This window comes from Globicephala melas, chromosome 9 (genome assembly GCF_963455315.2).
Source record: "Globicephala melas chromosome 9, mGloMel1.2, whole genome shotgun sequence".
In the NCBI taxonomy this organism is placed as follows: Eukaryota; Metazoa; Chordata; class Mammalia; order Artiodactyla; family Delphinidae; genus Globicephala; species Globicephala melas.
The window spans coordinates 12,297,497-12,316,190 of record NC_083322.1 but is presented as its reverse complement, the minus strand read 5'-3'; the positions used below and the strand labels follow the sequence as shown (position 1 = coordinate 12,316,190).

At 42.8% G+C, this 18,694-nt stretch overlaps 1 protein-coding gene across 4 annotated transcripts in view; it reads right to left on the bottom strand.

Moving 5' to 3' along the window:
- The window catches only part of DENND11 (DENN domain containing 11), an 85,666-nt gene that overhangs the window by 17,294 nt on the left and 49,678 nt on the right, over positions 1-18,694 (bottom strand). For all 4 annotated transcript variants that reach the window (XM_060305216.1, XM_060305215.1, XM_030854033.2 and 1 more), the window contains 2 exons: positions 9,790-9,889; positions 8,691-8,849 (listed from right to left, as the gene is read on the bottom strand). In XM_060305216.1, coding sequence (XP_060161199.1) covers positions 8,691-8,849; positions 9,790-9,884 — 254 coding nt within the window. In that variant the 5' untranslated portion in view covers positions 9,885-9,889. The remainder of the gene's footprint in view (positions 1-8,690; positions 8,850-9,789; positions 9,890-18,694) is intronic.

Genomic DNA, 18,694 nt, shown 5'->3' with positions numbered 1-18,694 from the left:
AAGGATACTCATGTTCACGGTGGTGAAAAATAAGAAACCGCTTAAAAGCCCAATAACAGTGAAACAACCGAATAACCTGTAATCCGTCTGTATACTGAGACGCTGTGGAACCAGCACAATGACGACGAGGACTATCATTATTCACGATCAGTGAAACGTTAACGTACCTTTTGGTTAGAAAATTTAGATACTGAACGACCTCAACGTTCTTTTTTTTTTTTTAAATTAATGTGTATGCACACATTTATACCTGGTAAAAAGACCAGAAGGATATAAATGTTAACAGCAGATATGTCTGGCTACTGGGATTACGTTCTTTTTTTTTTTTTTGCGGTACGCGGTCCTCTCACTGTCATGGCCTCTCCCGTTGCGGAGCACAGGCTCCGGACGCGCAGTCTCAGCGGCCATGGCTCACGGGCCCAGCCGCTCCGCGGCATGTGGGATCTTCCCAGACTGGGGCACGAACCCGTGTCCCCTGCATCGGCAGGCGGACTCTCAACCACTGCGCCACCAGGGAAGCCCAACGTTCTTTTCTTCCCATTAGGCTTTGTCCATTTTTCAGTTTTCTGCAATAACTCTATGTTAATTTTATATTTAGTCTTTTTAAACTTTTCAATATGGAAAATTTCAAACATAAAGTAGAAAGAAGAGAATAATAGACCCCATTATCCACCACTTAGTTTCAACAATATTTTATCAATATGGTTACATCTATACCCTCTCCGCCTGCCCACCCACCACTCTTTTTCCTGAAATGTTGTAAAGCAAATCCCTTATAACATTTTACCCATAAGTATGTCAGCATACATCTCTAACTAATAGAGTCCATTTAAAAAATAACATAACCACCACGGCATTATCTTGCCTAACAAAATAATGGGTCTTAATCCAAACTAATACCCAGTCCACCTTCAAATTATACCAACTGTCCCTGAAATGTTCTTTTACAGTAGGTTGTTTGAACATGATCTAAGCAAGGTCAAAAATGTGGTTTAAAATTAATCCTTTAAAATTATATAGTAGTTCTCCAATATCTTCTGATTAATAAGAAATAGTCATAGAAAACACTCTCTAACTAGTGAGATCTCAAAGCCAAGAGTTATGGATGAAATACTAACAAATAACGTTAGGATATCATAAGTAAGAATAAATATAAAACATGGATTCAGTGTTTTCAAAAATCAAGTCTAGTTAATTTACATAAAAGTCATTGCTGACGTCAAGTGTCACCCCTGCCTAGACCTGGGCTTACAGCACTGTGCTTCTTCCTTTTCCCCGTACCTTCTCATGCAAGTCCTTCTCTCATGTTATCCTGAGCCCTCTTTAATCACCAAACTGCAGAACCATCCTAGCTATGATTCAAAATCTAGAAGCCATAGGAATATCATCGAACTCAAGGAAGAAGAAGATCTGCATGACAAAAAGTAATGTTAAAAGACAAATGACAAAGTGGAAAAAATATCACAAAGAACAAATCTCCATATTACACACAGAACTCCTAGAAATTAATAAGGAAAAAACCAACGATCAAAAAATAATGTAGCAGGCCTTCCCTGGGGGCGCAGTGGTTGGGAGTCCGCCTGCCGATGCAGGGGACACGGGTTCGTGCCCCGGTCCGGGAAGATCCCACATGCCGCGGAGCGGCTGGGCCCGTGAGCCATGGCCACTGAGCCTGCGCGTCCGGAGCCTGTGCTCCGCAACGGGAGAGGCCACAACAGTGAGGGGCCCGCGTACCGCAAAATAATAATAATAATGTAGCAAAGGCTCGGAACAGTTCACAGAAGAGGAAATATATGTGACTCAAACATGTATGAAGGTGCTCGTCCTCACTCCTAAGAAAACTGTGAATTAAAATTATACTCACGTACCATGTTTTACCAATCAGAATGCCAAAAATCCACAAGTTGTACTTCTGTGTGGACAATGCTGTGAGGAAACAGCATTCTCTTGCATTACTGCTGGGCATGTAAAATGGTACAATCTCTATGTAAAGCAATTTGACAATATCTATTAAAATTACAAACACATATGCTCTTTGAATCACCAATTTCATTTCTAGAAATTTAATGTACACATATACTACTCATGTGTGAAATTATACTTGCTCATAGGTATTCAGTGCAGCCTCATAACAGCAAAAGACTGGAAACAACCGAATGTCTATCAGTAAGCAACCTGATAAAGCAAGCATGGTTCCTCTACACAGGGCACGTAATACAACTGTGAGAAACAATGAAGAAGCTCTCCATGTACTAATATGAGAAGATCTAGATATACTGTTGAATGAAAAAGGCAAGGTGCAAACAACATGTATAACATGCCACCTTTTGTACAAAAAGAGGGAAAATAAGAATATACATTTGTATTTGTATATAGACAAACTCTGGAAAGATACATGGGAAATCAGCAGTGATTACTGGGATTACTGGATGGATATGGGAACTGGGTGAAGACTTCGTTTCATGCCAGTGGTTGAGGCTGCCACTCTCTTCTTCCCTTAGTAACAGAACCTTCCAAAATTTAGCTGCTCACGTGGCCACCCAGTTAAGGGACCCCATTTCCTAGACTGTCTTGCTGCTAGAGGTGTGGCTAGAAACTAAGCATAACTCAATGAAACGTGGGCAGGAGCGATGTGTCTGATTTCTGGGATTCCTGTAGGTTTCCCCTTCCTGCAAGACCTAGTAATGGTGAATCAACTTTTACCATGTGGGTGAGGACAATACTCTAGCAGATGGCAGGACACAAAACAGAAAGACTTGGGTCCCAGAAATGACCCAGTGGGACAAAGCCGTCTACCACACTGGACCACTTCCCTTCCTCTGGGATTGTCATCCTAGAAAAGCTGTACTTCTACCTTGTTTGAGTCACTGTATTTTGGGTTTCTTTGTTATAGCAACTTAGCCTGGATTTGAGCTAAAGCAGAAAATGATATTTAGGAATGATTTACCATAGTATCAAAAACCACACTGTAGCATTGGCTTAGTAGCTAGAAAGGGAAGATCGCTAAAAAAACAAACAAACAAAAACTTTGCTAGAACTTCAATAACTTGGAAGACAGGCCTTGTATCATCTGAACTTGTAACTTTAAGGGAAGCAGTGAGAAACAGAGCACTGATAGCTCCTTGATGTTTTTAGTTTTTAGTAGTTTTCATCTTACTACTACAACAGCAAGATGAAAATATGCAAGACTTGGTCAGTTTGCAAGCAGAAATGGTGGGATATACAGCAGCATAAGGGTGTACATTCTGAGTTCTGCAATATAAATTAATTGAGGCTTGAAATATTTGGGACCCCACGGGACTGAAAAAAACAATTCCTCTGTACCCCAAAAGCAGGAGATAACCTAGAGAAATGGAAATAAAAACAAAAATAGACAAATGGGACCTAATGAAACTTAAAAGCTTTTACACAGCAAAGGAAACTATAAACAAGACAAAAAGACAACCCTCAGAATGGGAGAAAATATTTGCAAATGAAGCAACTGACAAAGGATTAATCTCCAAAATATACAAGCAGCTCATGTAGCTCAATATCAAAAAAAAACAAACGCCCCAATCCAAAAACGGGCAGAAGACCTAAATAGACATTTCTCCAAAGAAGATATACAGATTACCAACAAACACATGAAAAGATGCTCAACATCACTAATTATTAGAGAAATACAAATCAAATCCACAATGAGGTATCACCTCACACCAGTCAGAATGGCCATCATCAAAAAATATACAAACAATAAATGCTGGAGAGGGTGTGGAGAAAAGGGAACCCTCTTGCGCTGTTGGTGGGAATGTAAATTGGTACAGCCACTATGGAGAACAGTATGGAGGTTCCTTAAAAGACCCAGCAATCCCACTACTGGGCATAAACCCTGAGAAAACCATAATTCAAAAAGAGTCATGTACCACAATGTTCACTGCAGCACTATTTACAATAGCCAGGACATGGAAGCAACCTAAGTGTCCATGGACAGATGAATGGATAAAGAAGATGTGGCACATATATACAATGGAATATTACTCAGTCATAAAAAGAAACGAAATTGAGTTATTTGTAGTGAGGTGGATGGACCTAGAGTCTGTCATACAGAGTGAAGTCAGAAAGAGAAAAACAAATACCATATGCTAACACATATGTACGGAATCTAAAAAAAAAAACAGGTTCTGAAGAACCTAGCGGCAGGACGGGAATAAAGACGCAGATGTAGAGAATGGACCTGAGGACGTGGGGAGGCGGAAGGGTAAGCTGGGACAAAGTGAGAGAGTGGCATGGACATATATACACTACCAAATGGAAAATAGATAGCTAGTGGGAAGCAGCCGCATAGCACAGAGAGATCAGCTCGGTGCTTTGTGACCACCTAGAGGGGTGGGATAGGGAGGGTGGGAGGGAGACGCAAGAGGGAGGAGATATGGGGATATATGTATACGTATAGCTGATTCACTTTGTTATACAGCAGACAGTAACACAGCATTGTGAAACAATTATACTCCAATAAAGATGTTAAAAAAAAAAAAAGAAAAAGAAAAAAAAATGCAGGAGATTAAGAATTTCTCTCAAAGCCTCTAAGAAACTCTCCCAGACATGGGAGTCTGCCCATTTATACAGCCCAGATTTAGGCTTCAGTCTCAAGGTAGTTGCCACTAAAACCAGGGAAAGATAGACAGGCCAAGAACAGTGATCAGTAACTAGGCCACCATCTACTGACTTAAAAACTAAGACCCAGAGGAGATCTTTGGCAGTGGATATTTTTACGTGGAATTGAGTGGAAGCAAACAGACCAAGAAGCCTATTCGGTTTCTGAGGGATCTGTACTGTCACATTCTTGTCTACGGCCATGCCACCCTGAAATCGCCGGATCTCATCTGTATTGTCATGTTCTTGGCCTATATAAGCCGCTGACTTCTCAACCCTTAAAGAAATCACTAGACCCCCAAATCCACACCAGCAGGAAACATGTTCCAAAGCCATGCAGCTTTCTCCAATGTTCACCAATGCCTGTTTCAAAAGTGGTTATGGGACAAAACGGATAAAGAACGCTCAGAAGGCAAAGCCAGGAGCCATGGAGGAACATGGACAAGGGGATTCTAGTGAGCAGGACCAAGGTGCAGCCAGGAGCATGCTGCTCTGTGAGGACAAGGGGTCTCTGCCGTCCCTACTCAGCAAATTTCATTATGATTATGGACTAACGACCCCTCATATTATTTCTGATTCTTCTTTTTCAAATGGGAGCTTGCACTGTGGTTCCTTCTCTACTTCTGTATTGCATTTAGGAAGTGGGAATGGAGGACGTGACTGTTCTTTCATCGCTTTCCAGGATAAGAGAACCATGTCCTGATTGCCTCAAATCACACAGAAACCCTGGATTTTAGACTAGAAACATTAACCACATGAGGCTCTATGATGTCTCGGGGTGGGAGGAATGTCCTCTATGTCTGGGAAGAAGAGTACACACGGATACCTAGGTCGCCAGGGGGGGCAAACTGAAGCAGAGGCTGCTAAAATTTCCTCCAAATCCATTCTTCTCTTCTTCCTGTTTGCAACAGGAGTCCCCGAATTTTAACCGGTCACAAGGTCACCCAACTAGAGACTACCTTTCCCAGTGTCCTGTGCTGTCAGGTGTGTCTTTGTGATGGAGGACTTGACAATGGGATATGAGAAGTGATGTATGCAACTTCCGGGTCCTTCATTCCTCCCTACGGGCTGGAATGCAGACATAATAGTGGTGAGCAGCTTCCAACAGGTGAGAACACCTTAGAACACAAAATCCCTCTTAGGCTACGGCAGAATAATAAGAGAAGCAGCGTGGGCCCTGAATTGTGGGGACAGGAGGCTGCTCACCCTGACCACCCTGCTACTTCTAGAACATTACATGGGGCAGAATCTTCTGTCTTATTTGAGCCAGTGTATTTTGGGGCCTCCGTTATCACCATTTAGCCAGAACTCTAATATAATACCTCCTTATAACTTTTGGCTTTTGAACGATGAGAATGTATTGCCTCCTTGGGAAATTAATTTTTCAAAAGCAGTAATAATTTTTTTAAGTGTCAAGATCCCAATAAAAATGTTTTTTATTTTAAATTCAATGTTACTTCTGAGACACAAAACTGAGGAAATGTTTCAAATACAGAAAAATATGTATCACAGCTCCAAAATGTAGAGGAGCAGTTAAAACAATTAGAAGCATGCTAACTGCTTAACCATAGGGAATAATCGAGTAAACTAATGGGACAGCTCTAGCACTATAGAGCTATTAAAATAATCACCAAGGGTTTCCCTGGTGGCGCAGTGGTTGAGAGTCCGCCTGCCGATGCAGGGGACACGGGCTCGTGCCCCGGTCTGGGAAGATCCCACATGCCGCGGAGCGGCTGGGCCCGTGAGCCATGGCCGCTGAGCCTGCGCGTCCAGAGCCTGTGCTCCGCAACGGGAGGGGCCACAACAGTGAGAGGCCCGTGTATCACAAAAGCAGAAAAAAAAATCATCAAAATGAAAAATATGGAGGACAATGGGGAGAAAACATACACATAACTCGTGTTCCTGAAGAAGAAGGGAAAATGCAGAGGAAAAGTTTAGTATTTTATTGTAGAAAAAAAGGTTCCTGAAATTAAAAATAAATGTCATATCTATAGATAAAAAGGGACAAACTATCCCAGAAAAAAACTGTTCAGAAACATCACAGATAAAGAATCTACAGGGATCTAGACAAAAGAGACTTCTCTGAAACAACCAATATCAGAATACTGCTGTGCAATATTTATAGCATCCTGAGGAAGAAAGAAAAGATTTTAGGATCTTATACCCAGCCAAGAGTAAAGGTAAAAGACCAATACTATCGAGCATGCAAGATTTCAGAGAAGGCAGCACCCATGATCCTTTCATGAAAAAAAAAAGAAACAGAAGATGCTTGATGGCAAAATCTAACCAACCAAGAAATAAATCACGAGCTCTGGAACGTAGCAAGCCACAGTTAAGCCTTGGATGTGGTCGTAAACATGTAACTGAGACTTAAGAATCATGGGAATTGTGATTACAGAACTAAATGTAATAAATTTCACAGTATATGAAAGTTGAGAAGTAAAGTCAGGGAGGGGTTCTGGGAAGAAGTATAAGATACCTGACTGTCTACAACTAAAAAAACACAACCTAAAAGCACCAATGATACCTATACAAAGATTTGTGCACTTTATTATATATACATTATTTCTCAATAAGAATGACACTGTATCTTCATGTTTTGCAGTCTTTTTTCTTAACTCTGGAAGAACATTCTAAGAAATAACATATCTTACTGTGAAAAAAAATTAAAGTTTGACAATTCCTTCAGTTTCACTTTTTTCTGATATTTACAAATAAATTAAATATATTTCAAACTAGCCTATTTGATAAAATTAAATCTTCATAAAATATTAATCCTATTTTTGTAAAATTATGTCTATTTTAGAATGGCATTCGCTGAATACTGACAATGGATATCTCACTGGGTGTCAAGATTTGGAAGAATTGTTAAAATTCATTTGTACGTTCACATGAATTTTTCAATAATAAACATTTTTTTCCCACAATTTCATATTCTTTCAAAGATGATGATCAAGATAGATTATATCAAAAATTAAAATAATAACTTTTAAACGCATATGACATAAAAGTATGTATGTCGTATGGTGCCAAGTATGTATATATTGAAGTACACACACGGGACTTCCCTGGTGGCACAGTGGTTAAGATTCCACACTCCCAATGCAGGGGGCCTGGGTTCGATCCCAGGCCAGGGAACTAGATCCCACATGCATGCCGCAACTAAGAGTTCACATGCCACAACTAAGGAGCCCGCCTGCCACAACTAAGACCTGACACAACCAAATAAATAAATAAATATTTAAAAATAAATAAATAAAGTACACACACATGCATACCAGAGGAGAGGCAAATGTGCTAAAATTTTAACAGTGCTTCAGGGCTTAGGGGTAGATTTTCCCTTCAAAATATGAAATAAAATTAGGTTACTCACAGGATGAAAAAAATATGAAGTAATTAATAGTTCTGCAGCTTCTGTTAAAAATTCCCTTCCTATTACCCCCAATGATAATAATTACCTCCAATAATAAATGATTAGGCTTAAAAAAAAAAGTTGAGAGTCTACTTGCCTGGGGCAAGGAGATAATTATTGTGGTTTAAGGTAAAGCAAAGATCACGTCAATGTCAACAAATTAATTCAACAAAATTGATGACAGGGCTTCCCTGGTGGCGCAGTGGTTGAGAGTCCGCCTGCCGATGCAGGGGACACGGGTTCATGCCCCGGTCCGGGAAGATCCCACGTGCCGCGGAGCGGCTGGGCCCGTGAGCCATGGCCGCTGAGCCTGCGCGTCCGGAGCCTGTGCTCCGCAATGGGAGAGGCCACAACAATGATAGGCAAAAAAAAAAAAAAAAAAAAATTGATGACAATATTAATATAAGCTGAAAGCAAAATCTACCCCAACTTTCATTCGAGGATGAAGAATCATTTATGCAGGACGCTGGGTGAAACACGAAGACCACCACCCGAGGTGTGAGACACAGCCATGGATGTTCTTGGTGAGGAATCTGCTGTTCTGATGGACAGCCTTTACCGCTGAGGGCTCATCACAGCACACCACCTGGCAGAGCCCTGCTGCCTCTGCCCTCCCTGCACCCCACCCCGTATGTAAGCCACATACCGAACTTGGTTCTCCAGGAAGTGCATGTACCGGTACAGCAGGGTGTAGGATGGAGAGAGGATGCCCACGGATTTCATCCGGGCGCCACGCTCCAGCTCGCTTTCCACAGGCATGTTGGCGAAGCAGGCCAGGCCAAAGAAGGGCCCCTTTCGGAAATAGCTAAAATAGACCCAATGTGTAGCGTGGCTCGAAATCAGAGAGAGAAATTTCATTTTACTCTGTGTTTTGCCTTTGAGATACAGTTGCGAACAAAAGACATAACTGCGTCCAGGGCTCTACGTGAGAAAACTCAGCCTGAGAAAAACCTTTTTTAGAACCTCAGCGGGACGATCAGCCCAAGCCCCTCAACCTCACAGATGGGACAACCAAGTCTCAAAGAAACTGTGGCACCGCCAAGGGTCATCCCGCCGCAGCCAGGACTTGATCTCTGCAAAGCCTGCTACTCAGTCGCCCACGACCATGGATACAGCCTTTCTCCTCCTGCATAAAAACTGACCTGATGGGGGGACCTCTGTTTTATTAGCATAAACTGTGTTGATTCTCTCCTCGCTTCCTGAGTCTCTGATATTTTAAATAGAACATTTGACCAGAGCTTTCACTTTGTTTCCTTCCCATTTCTCACACTTATGTCTGTCATGGTTTCAGCCCAATGAGAAGATGAAAGCTATTCCATCGCCCTGACATTCTCTCAATTTGCTCCTCACAAGAACCTTAATTACACAGGACTACAGACTGGCCTTACTTAAAGCTGGAATTGCAAGTTTTAGCACGTACGTGCCTTAAGTTAACCCAAATGTGACCGAAACTCTATTCCTTTATTAAAGCCAAACCCCAAGCAAGGCCCAATCATTTCTTAGGAAAGGAGAGAGAACCTCTAGGGCAAGAGTTCTTAACATTTTTGGATCATGAAACTCATCGAGAACCTCAAGCTTGGGAACCTCTTGCTAGAAAACTGATGTAAAAACACAAACCAGTATATATTTTCAGGGTATTTACACACACTTCCTGAAAATGCCCCGAGGAGAGCCCTTATTCTCTGGGGGAAAGCACAGAGCGAGAGGAAATGGTACAGAGAAGACTTGCAATCGGCAGTACTTACATGAAATCAGACTGAATTTTATGGGACCCACTGGCCATAGACTTGAACTCAACGCCTTCAAGGTCAATATCTTGAGGCAAGCACCATTCCACCATGTTTCCTGTGGGGAAGAAGGGAGGATACAAGTTTAAAAGAGACAAAATCATTCAAAGGGCTTAGTGCAGGGCTAAGTGCACATGGCTTCGGAGTAAATGTACTACTGACTTGACCACCAGCATGCTCCGGTGGCTCATCCCTCCATCGCCTACATGCCAGCAGAGTCCCTGAGGCATCCCGAGGGCCAGGAGATGGGTGTTGAAGGCACCTCCAATCTCTGCCTTCAAATGAACACAGTTCTTCCTAGCGAGGCTGCTGGCTTTGGTTCTCCCATTCTGCTTGGCCACCTCCAAATCTCCTTCCTTTTGCAGCCTCACTTCTAAGCGCATGTTTTGACCCTCCACCCCCATTTCCTCATCTTGTACTCTCTCCTTAACCCCTCGAGATCCTGCTTCCATCTTGCCTTTTTATGGCCACTAATAACTCTGACAAACCCCCACACTCTTTTTAATTTTTAAATTAATTTTTAATTTAATTTTCATTGATCTCTTTGTGGCATTTGATAATTCCTCAAAAATATCTCCCCTTTTTCCCTTGACTCCCGTGACAGAATACTATTTTGGTTCTTTTCCTTCTTCTCTGATCAAACGTAGCTCTGCTTCCTTCCCTAAATCTTTCTCCTCTCTCCTCAAAATGAGGCTCTTCTCCAAGGTCCAGACACCAGTTCTTTGCCTGCAGAATTTAAGAGCTCATTCACTTATCCCTAATTACTGCGTTTCTACTGAGCTAGATGCTGGAGCTACAAAGTCAAAAAAGACACAGTCCCTGACCTCAAACAGACTAGATTCCAGGGACAGATACGGAGATAAACAAGGAGACCAGCGATTACAGTTCTGGAGGCTGAGGGTGGTGGTATGTGGTAAATTCGATGACAGAGGATAACGTGGGATTTTAGAACGTAGCAATCACAAGCAGCCATAAGATTGAGGGAATCAGAGAAGTTCACAAGAGCAGTGTTTCCTCGAGGCTTGAGAGGATGCTACAGGACATGCCCTACTGTTTTCTTGCATATTCAAAAATTTTCCAAATAAAAATACTAAGATACTTGTAAGATTTCACTTTAGAACAAACTTCTCATCAACACCTCAAACCCTAATTGCCCAAGCATTAGAAACATCATTAATAATCCCAGACAACCAATGCTTTCAGATAATTGTTCGGGGCATCAGAGGTACCGCATATCAAGTCTACCCGGACACGACCCAGTCTCTGAATGGGGTGGGCATCACGGGGGATCAGCCTATCCCATATTCAGCAGCCTAAGGCACTTTCAAGTAGTTTATTTTCAAAAGAGGACTCTTAAACTCAAACAACTAATCAATGGGCTAAAAGAGAAAGCATGAAAAAAGGAATTAAGATTTCACACAACAGAGAGGCCAGAACAATGTTGTATCTGTCAGGGTTAAAGACGAGCAAAAGCATGCTGCACGCTGAAAGAGGGGCGAACGTGGGGAGGAAGGTAAGGTTTCGCACACCGACTTCCCCCACGTTCCTGTCTTTCCACTAGCATCCCTGTCTACGGTCTCCTCGGTCCAGTGGCTCTCACCCTGTGTTGTGCAACAGGACACCCAGGAAGCTTACAAGGGGGCTGACCCTCCCCCCAAATCTACACCGTCACGGTCTGTGCCACACGGGCACTTCAGCTGATGAGCCCCCTGTGCACACGGTCCTAACCCTTCATGATGGCAACAGATGGCTCGCCTAGGAGAGGGACAGCCTGCCACAGACCCTCTGGCAGACTCTGTCCTCTCGCTTACCTGCTCTTCTAGTATCTGCTGCCTTGTTCCCCGCCCCCATGCCACTCCATGCAGGGTTCAACTTGCTCTTAGCTCCTTTCCTCTGACCCAGCCTGTCCATGACTACTCAATGACTTGTTAAAACTTTAACGTACCTAAACTTTGTGCTGAGGGATAAGTTCACAAAAGCGCACAGATCATAGCTCTGCAGCACAATGAGTTCTCCCAGCATGAACATACCTGTGTGAGCAGAGCCCAGACCAAGCAGCAGGACATGAATAGCAAAACAGAAGCCGCTCTTCTGCCCCGTCCGAGTCATCACCCCTCTCTCCAGGCTGACTATTATCCGGACTCCGAACACGATAAATTAGCTTTGCTGTCTTTGAAATTTATAGAAATGCAATCATAGTTTGTATTCGTTTGCGTCTGTCTTCTTTGGCTCCATTTTTTTTTTGCAAGATTCATCCATGTTGATGTATGTAGCAATAATTTCTTCATTTACTACTTCCATCCTATGCATGTAACACAGCTTACTTACCTATGTGACTGTTGGTGCACATATAGCTTACTTCTTATTTGAAGCTATCACAAACAGCACTGCTGTGAACAATTCCATACCTGTCCTCTGGTGACTACACGTGCGATAGCTTTGTAACGCATGACCCGGCTGGGCTGATTCACATTTCTCAGAATTCCCACTTGCGTCTGAGACTGGGGAGGCGAAGTGAAGCAGTAGCCATGTTGTGTTTATGTCAGAAGGCCAGTGTGAGGGCATCAGGTAACTCATGGGCGTTGCTGCTTATCTTGCAGGCTCATCACACTTGGGGGGTGGCTGCCAGGCCTGCGGTCGATGGATCCACCTTCCCTGGATCCCCTGTCAGCTTCTCGGACTCCCACCCCAGGCGTGTGCTTAGTTCCATAATGAAAGGCATCAGCTTCATCAGGTCAGGGCACCACGTCATTAGAACAGGAGGCAGTGACACGCTGACCTGGGTTCCCACCCACCCTCATGAGTTCCAGCTTGTTCTCCTTCTTCTCAACTTTACTCTCTGCTTCCTAACTGTCCGCTCAAGAGACTTCAAGCTCCACCGACAGACACAAGGCAACAGCCTTACACAGACTTTCTAACCAGCTCCCACAATTGCACAAGATCAAATCCCTGCAATAAATCCCTTTACTTGTCTCCCAGTGGTTCTGTTTCTTTGATTAAACCTTTACTTTGACTGACACAATATGCACACATTTCTGTTGACTACATCCCTAGGAGTGGAACGGCTGTAAAAATGTTTGCATCACTGCAAACTAAGGAAACTTTAATGATCCCCAAAGCAGTGTTTCCCAAAGCTTAGGTGACCAGGGCTTCTGCAAAACACAAAATTTGTAAAAAGGGATTTTGGCCAAACAATCTTTGTTTAGGTTAAACAAAGACAGACAAGTTCCTTTACCGCAGAACTTCTCAGAGCCTCTGATGTTTCTCCACATTACGAATCTCTGTGAGATCAAGACCATGCTAAATGTTTCCAAAATTATTTGGCCAATAGACCTATTTTTAAGGAGCATCTTAAGGACCAAATTTTATAGAAGGCTTTTTTTTTTTTTAAAGAAATAGCAGTATATTAGGGGCTGCAAGTTGACCCTTAGTACATACCACTCCTCCTTTCTTATAGGGAATAGGACCTCCTATTCTTAGCCTGGCATATGGCCTTCCAAATGATGACTATGTTTCTCTGTACCTTCTTGCAAATAGGTATGGCTACACAAGTAAATTCTGGCCAGTGGGATATAGGCAGAAGTGAGGTGTGTCTTTCCAAAATGTGCCTTAAAGGGAAGGCGTATGTAGTCCCTTCTTCCATCCTGCTGCCTGGCATATGGATGTGGTGACAAGCCGTCTTGAATCATACAGGTGAGGGCACCAGCCCACATATCAAGGAGGGGATGATGGCGCGAGAGCCAACTTGAGTCTAGGTCCTTGGATGACCCCATGGGTATGAACCGGCATTCCAGCCCTGGACCGGCTATCTCCTGACTGTTAAGTGAAAACTAAACTCTTATCTTGATTAAGTCACTGCTAATTTGGGTCTCTGGTATTCATGGCCAAACATACGTCTTCTTACTTAATACAGCTGATCTGAAGAATAAAGCCCCCAATTCCTCAGCCTGGTCCTCAAAGCTTCTCTCTTATTCCTCTGTGCCTGGCCAATCCTCATTGTATAGGAACTTAAAGAATCAGACGAAGTGAATGACACCCTGTTAGTTACATCCTTCACTTCTAGATGGATGCAAACCCCTCTAGGTCGGGAAGAAAGGTCCATCAGGGTCAGGCTGGTGAATCACAGCATGGAGCATGGACTCCAGAACACCACTCTGGGAACAGTTCTTTATCCCACAGGAAGAACATTTCTGCTGACACACTCGTTGAATTAAAGGAAAGTAGATAAAGCTACTATGGCCCTCATCCCAGCCTAATACAATCATTGTCTTAGATGTCTGTCTCCCCAGGAGACTGGACTTCTTAAAGGTAGGAACTCTGATTGTTTATCTTTACATTCCAACATAGCACAGTGCTTAGCACAAGACAGGATGGACATTAAAAACAAAAACAAAGCAAAAACCCAGCTTTATAGAGGATATGCATGTTTTTAAAAAGCTAGTAGTAATGATATTGTGGTTATGTAGAAAAATGTCCTTCTTCTTACGAGGTTTATACTCAAGTATTTAGGAGTGAAGTCACGTCTGCATTTACTTTCTTTTTTTTTAAATTAACTTATTTTATTTACTATTTTTTATTTTGGGTTGCATTTGGTCTTTGTTGCTGTGCGCAGGCTTTCTCTAGTTGCGGTGAGCGGGGGCTACTCTTTGTTGTGGTGCGCGGGCTTCTCATTGTGGTGGCTTCTCTTGTTGCGGAGCACGGGCTCTAGGAGCACAGGCTTCAGTAGTTGTGGCACGCGGGCTCTAGAGCGCAGGCTCAGTAGTTGTGGTGCATGGGCTTAGTTGCTCCGCGGCATGTGGGATCTTCCCAGACCAGGGCTCGAACCCGTGTCCCCTGCATTGGCAGGCGGGTCCTTAACCACTGCGCCACCAGGGAAGCCCTGCATTTACTTTCAAATGGCTGAGGAAAAAAGTTTTTATCTGTATTCAGTCAATTCTAGTACAATGCTTGTTGAATTTGTGCCAACACAATTGATATATTAAGAACAATGTGCACATAGGGAATTTCCCATTTGCTAATGCTATGGATTCAATGCAATCTCAACAAAAATCTCAATAAGCTATTTGTGGATATTGACAAGTTAATTCTAAAGTTTACATGGAAAGGCAAAAGGCCGAAGTTAGCCAATACAATACTGAAGAGAACTAATACTGCCTGATTCTAAGACTCACTATAAAGTAAACAAGACAGTATGGTACTGGCACAAGATTAGACAAATAGATCAATGGAACAGACTAGAGAGCCCAGTAACAGACCCACGCAAATACAGTCAACTGATCTTTGCCAAAGGAGCTAAGGTAATACAATGGGAAAAAGATAGTCTTTTCAACAGCGGTGTTAGAACAACTGGATATCCATACGGAAAAAAATGAATCTAGGCACAGACCTTACACTTTGCACAAAAATTAACTCAATATGAATAGTATACCGAAATGTAAAATGCAAAATTATAAAACTTCTAGAAGATAACATAGGAGAAAATCTAGGTGACTTTGAGTTTAGCAACGAGTTTTTAGATACAACACCAAAAGAATCATCCATGAAGAAAAAATTGGTAAGTTATACTTCATTAAAATTAAAAACTTCTGACCTGTGAAAGACACCATTAAGAGAATAAAAAGACAAGCTAATGATGGGGCAAAATATTTGCAAAAATATATCCGATAAAGGCTTATATCCAAAATAAGAACTCTTAAAACTCAACATTAAGAAAACAACTCGGGCTTCCCTGCTGGCACAGTGGTTGAGAGTCCGCCTGCCGATGCAGGGGACGCGGGTTCGTGCCCCAGTCCGGGAAGATCCCACATGCCGCGGAGCGGCTGGGCCCGTGAGCCATGGCCGCTGGGCCTGCGCGTCAGGAGCCTGTGCTCCGCAAAGGCAGAGGCCACAGCAGTGAGAGGCCCGCGTACCGCAAAAAAAAAAAAAAAAAAGAAAACAACTCAATTTAAAAAATGGACAAAAGATCTGAACAGATATCTCACCAAAGAAGACACACAGACGGTAAACGTGCATAGGAAAACATGCTCAATATCACATATCATCAAGGAATTGTCAATTAAAACAACAAGATCCTACTACACACCTATCAGAATGGTCAAAATCCAAAACGCTGAAAACACCAAATGCTGACAAGGATGTGGAGCAACAGGAAGCCTCACCCACTGCTTGCGGGAGTGCGAAACGGTGCAGCCGCTTTGGAGGACAGTTGGGCAGCTGCTTACAAAACGAAACACATTCCTGCCACGTGATCCAGCAATCATGCTCCTTTGTATATTTATCCAATGAGCTGAAAACTTAGGTCCACACAAAAGCCTGCACGTTAATGTTTATAGCAGCTTTGTTAATATAACTGCCAAAAACTGGAAGCAACCAAGATGTCCTTCAAAAAGGTGAATGGATTAAAAAAACCTGTGGGATATCCATATAACAAACTACTATCCAGCAATAAAAAGAAATGAGCCACCAAGCCACGAAAAATCATGGAGGAAACTTAAATGCATGTTGCTAAGTGAAAGAAGCCAGTCTAAAAAAGCTATATTCTGCAAAATCCCAACGATGTGACATTTTGTAAAGGAAAAACTACAGATAGTAGAAAAGGTCAGGCGGTAAGCAGGGATGAACAAGCAGAGCACAGAGGATTTTTAGGGCAGTAAAACTATTCTGCATGATACTGTTATGGTGGACACCTAACATCGTGCATTTTCAAAACCCAGAGAACGTACAACACAAAGAGTGAACCCTTATGTAAACTATGAACTTCAGATAACAATAATGTATAAATACTGGTTCATCAATTACAACAAATATACCACGCTAATGCACGATGTCAATAATAGAGGTAACGGGGGGGCCAGGCGGGCAGGTGGGGGAAGAGGGTACATGGAAACTCTGTACTTTCTGCTCAGTTTTCCTGTAAACCTAAAATTGTTAAAAATAAAATAAAATTTATTAATTAAGAGAGGTAATAAATTAATTAACCTAGGTTAATTATCCTAGGGGTAGTAATGATATTGTGGCTATGTAGGAAAACGGCCTTATTCTTAGGAGATTTAAACTGAAGTATTTAGAAATGCAATGTCATGATGTCTGAAAGTTACTTTCAAATAGTTCAGAAAAAAAAAGTATATTTATACATCCTCAGCTCTGCTATAATGCTGGCCGAATTTGTTCCAAAGCAATCGATATGTTAACAATTCATAGGGAATTTCATGTTTGCTGATATGTGGTTTTGAGCTCAAGGTTCAAAATGTGAACACAGAAAACTGCACCCAGCTGTAGCACTACACAAAACGCATCCCCACACGACACTCAAACATCTGCCTGCTACCTCGGTTCACCATGTGTGTTCTGAGCCACACTTATCTCCTCTAGTGTTACAACTTTGCATCCAATTTCACAAAGCCCTCTTCCTCTGCTTCATTATAATTCACAAGCTCAACCCTTCCAACACCCACCTTCGTATGCAAACTGCAGGTCTTTTTTAAGGTAGAGTGCCGTATTTTGAGTATTGATGCATTTCTTAATTATTTAACATATGTACAACCATCCTACCACTTTTATTATGTTCCTATCTTTCTTTAATGTGTCACTGACAAAGTTTTTGAGTGTTGTGCCCCTCACCCCATCTTCCCCACAAGCCCTGTGATTTTTACTGCATGATTTGCTTAGCACAGTGGTTTTTAGGAATGCGTACTTCACATTATTGTGGAACTGACTTTAGATAAAGCAAATATGGCAAAATGTCAACAAATGCGGAGTGACACATATATCTCAACAAATGCAGAGTGACACATATATCTAAGTCAGGGATATACAGATTTTCACTGTACTATTCTTTCAACTTTTCTGAGGTTTAAAAAATTTCAACATATGAGAGGGAGACAAGATGGCAGAATAGAAGGACTTGAGCTTACCTCCTCTCACGAAAACACCAAAATCACAACTAACTGCTGAACAACCATCAACAAAGAAGACTGGAAACTACCGAAAATGTATTCTACATCCGAAGACAAAGAAGCCACAACGAGACAGTAGGAGGGGTGTTTTCATGATATAATCAAAACCCATACCCACCAGGTGGGTGACCCACAAATTGGAAAATAATTGTATCACAGAGGTCCTCCCACAGGAGTGAGACTTCTGAGTTCCATGTCAGGTTCCCCAGCCTGGGGGTCTGGCATTGGGAGGAGGAGCTCCCAGAGCATTTGGCTTTGAAGGCCAGCAGGGCTTGAGTGCAGGAGCTAAACAGGACTAGGGGAAACAGAGACTCCACTCTTGGAGTGTGCACACAAGGTTTCATGTGCACTGGGACCCAGGGCAGAGCAGTGACTCCACAGGAGCCTGGGCTAGACCTACCTGTGGGTCGTGGAGGATCTCCTGGGGATGCAGGGGTCGGCTGTGGCTCACTGTGGGGGCAAGGACACTGGTGGAAGAGGCCCCAGGGAATATTCATTGGCATGAGCTCTCCCAGAAGTCGCCATTTTGGTACCAAGACCTGGCCCCACCCAACAGCATACAGGTTGCCTAAAGTCATCCTGAGTGCACAGCCACCTCTAAACACACCCCTCGACACGGCCCTGCCCACCAGAGAGACAAGACCCAGCTCCATCCACCAGTGGGCAGGCACCAGTGCCTCCTACCAGGGAGCCTGCACAAGCCCCTGAACCAACCTCACCTAACGGGAGTAGACACCAGAAGCAAGAGGAACTACACACCTGCAGCCTGAGAAACGGAGACCACAAACACAGAAAGTTAGACAAAATGAGATGGCAGAGGAATATGTTCCAGATGAAGGAACAAGATAAAACCCCAGAAGAACAACTAAGTGAAGTGGAGATAGGCAATCTGCCTGAAAAAGAATTCA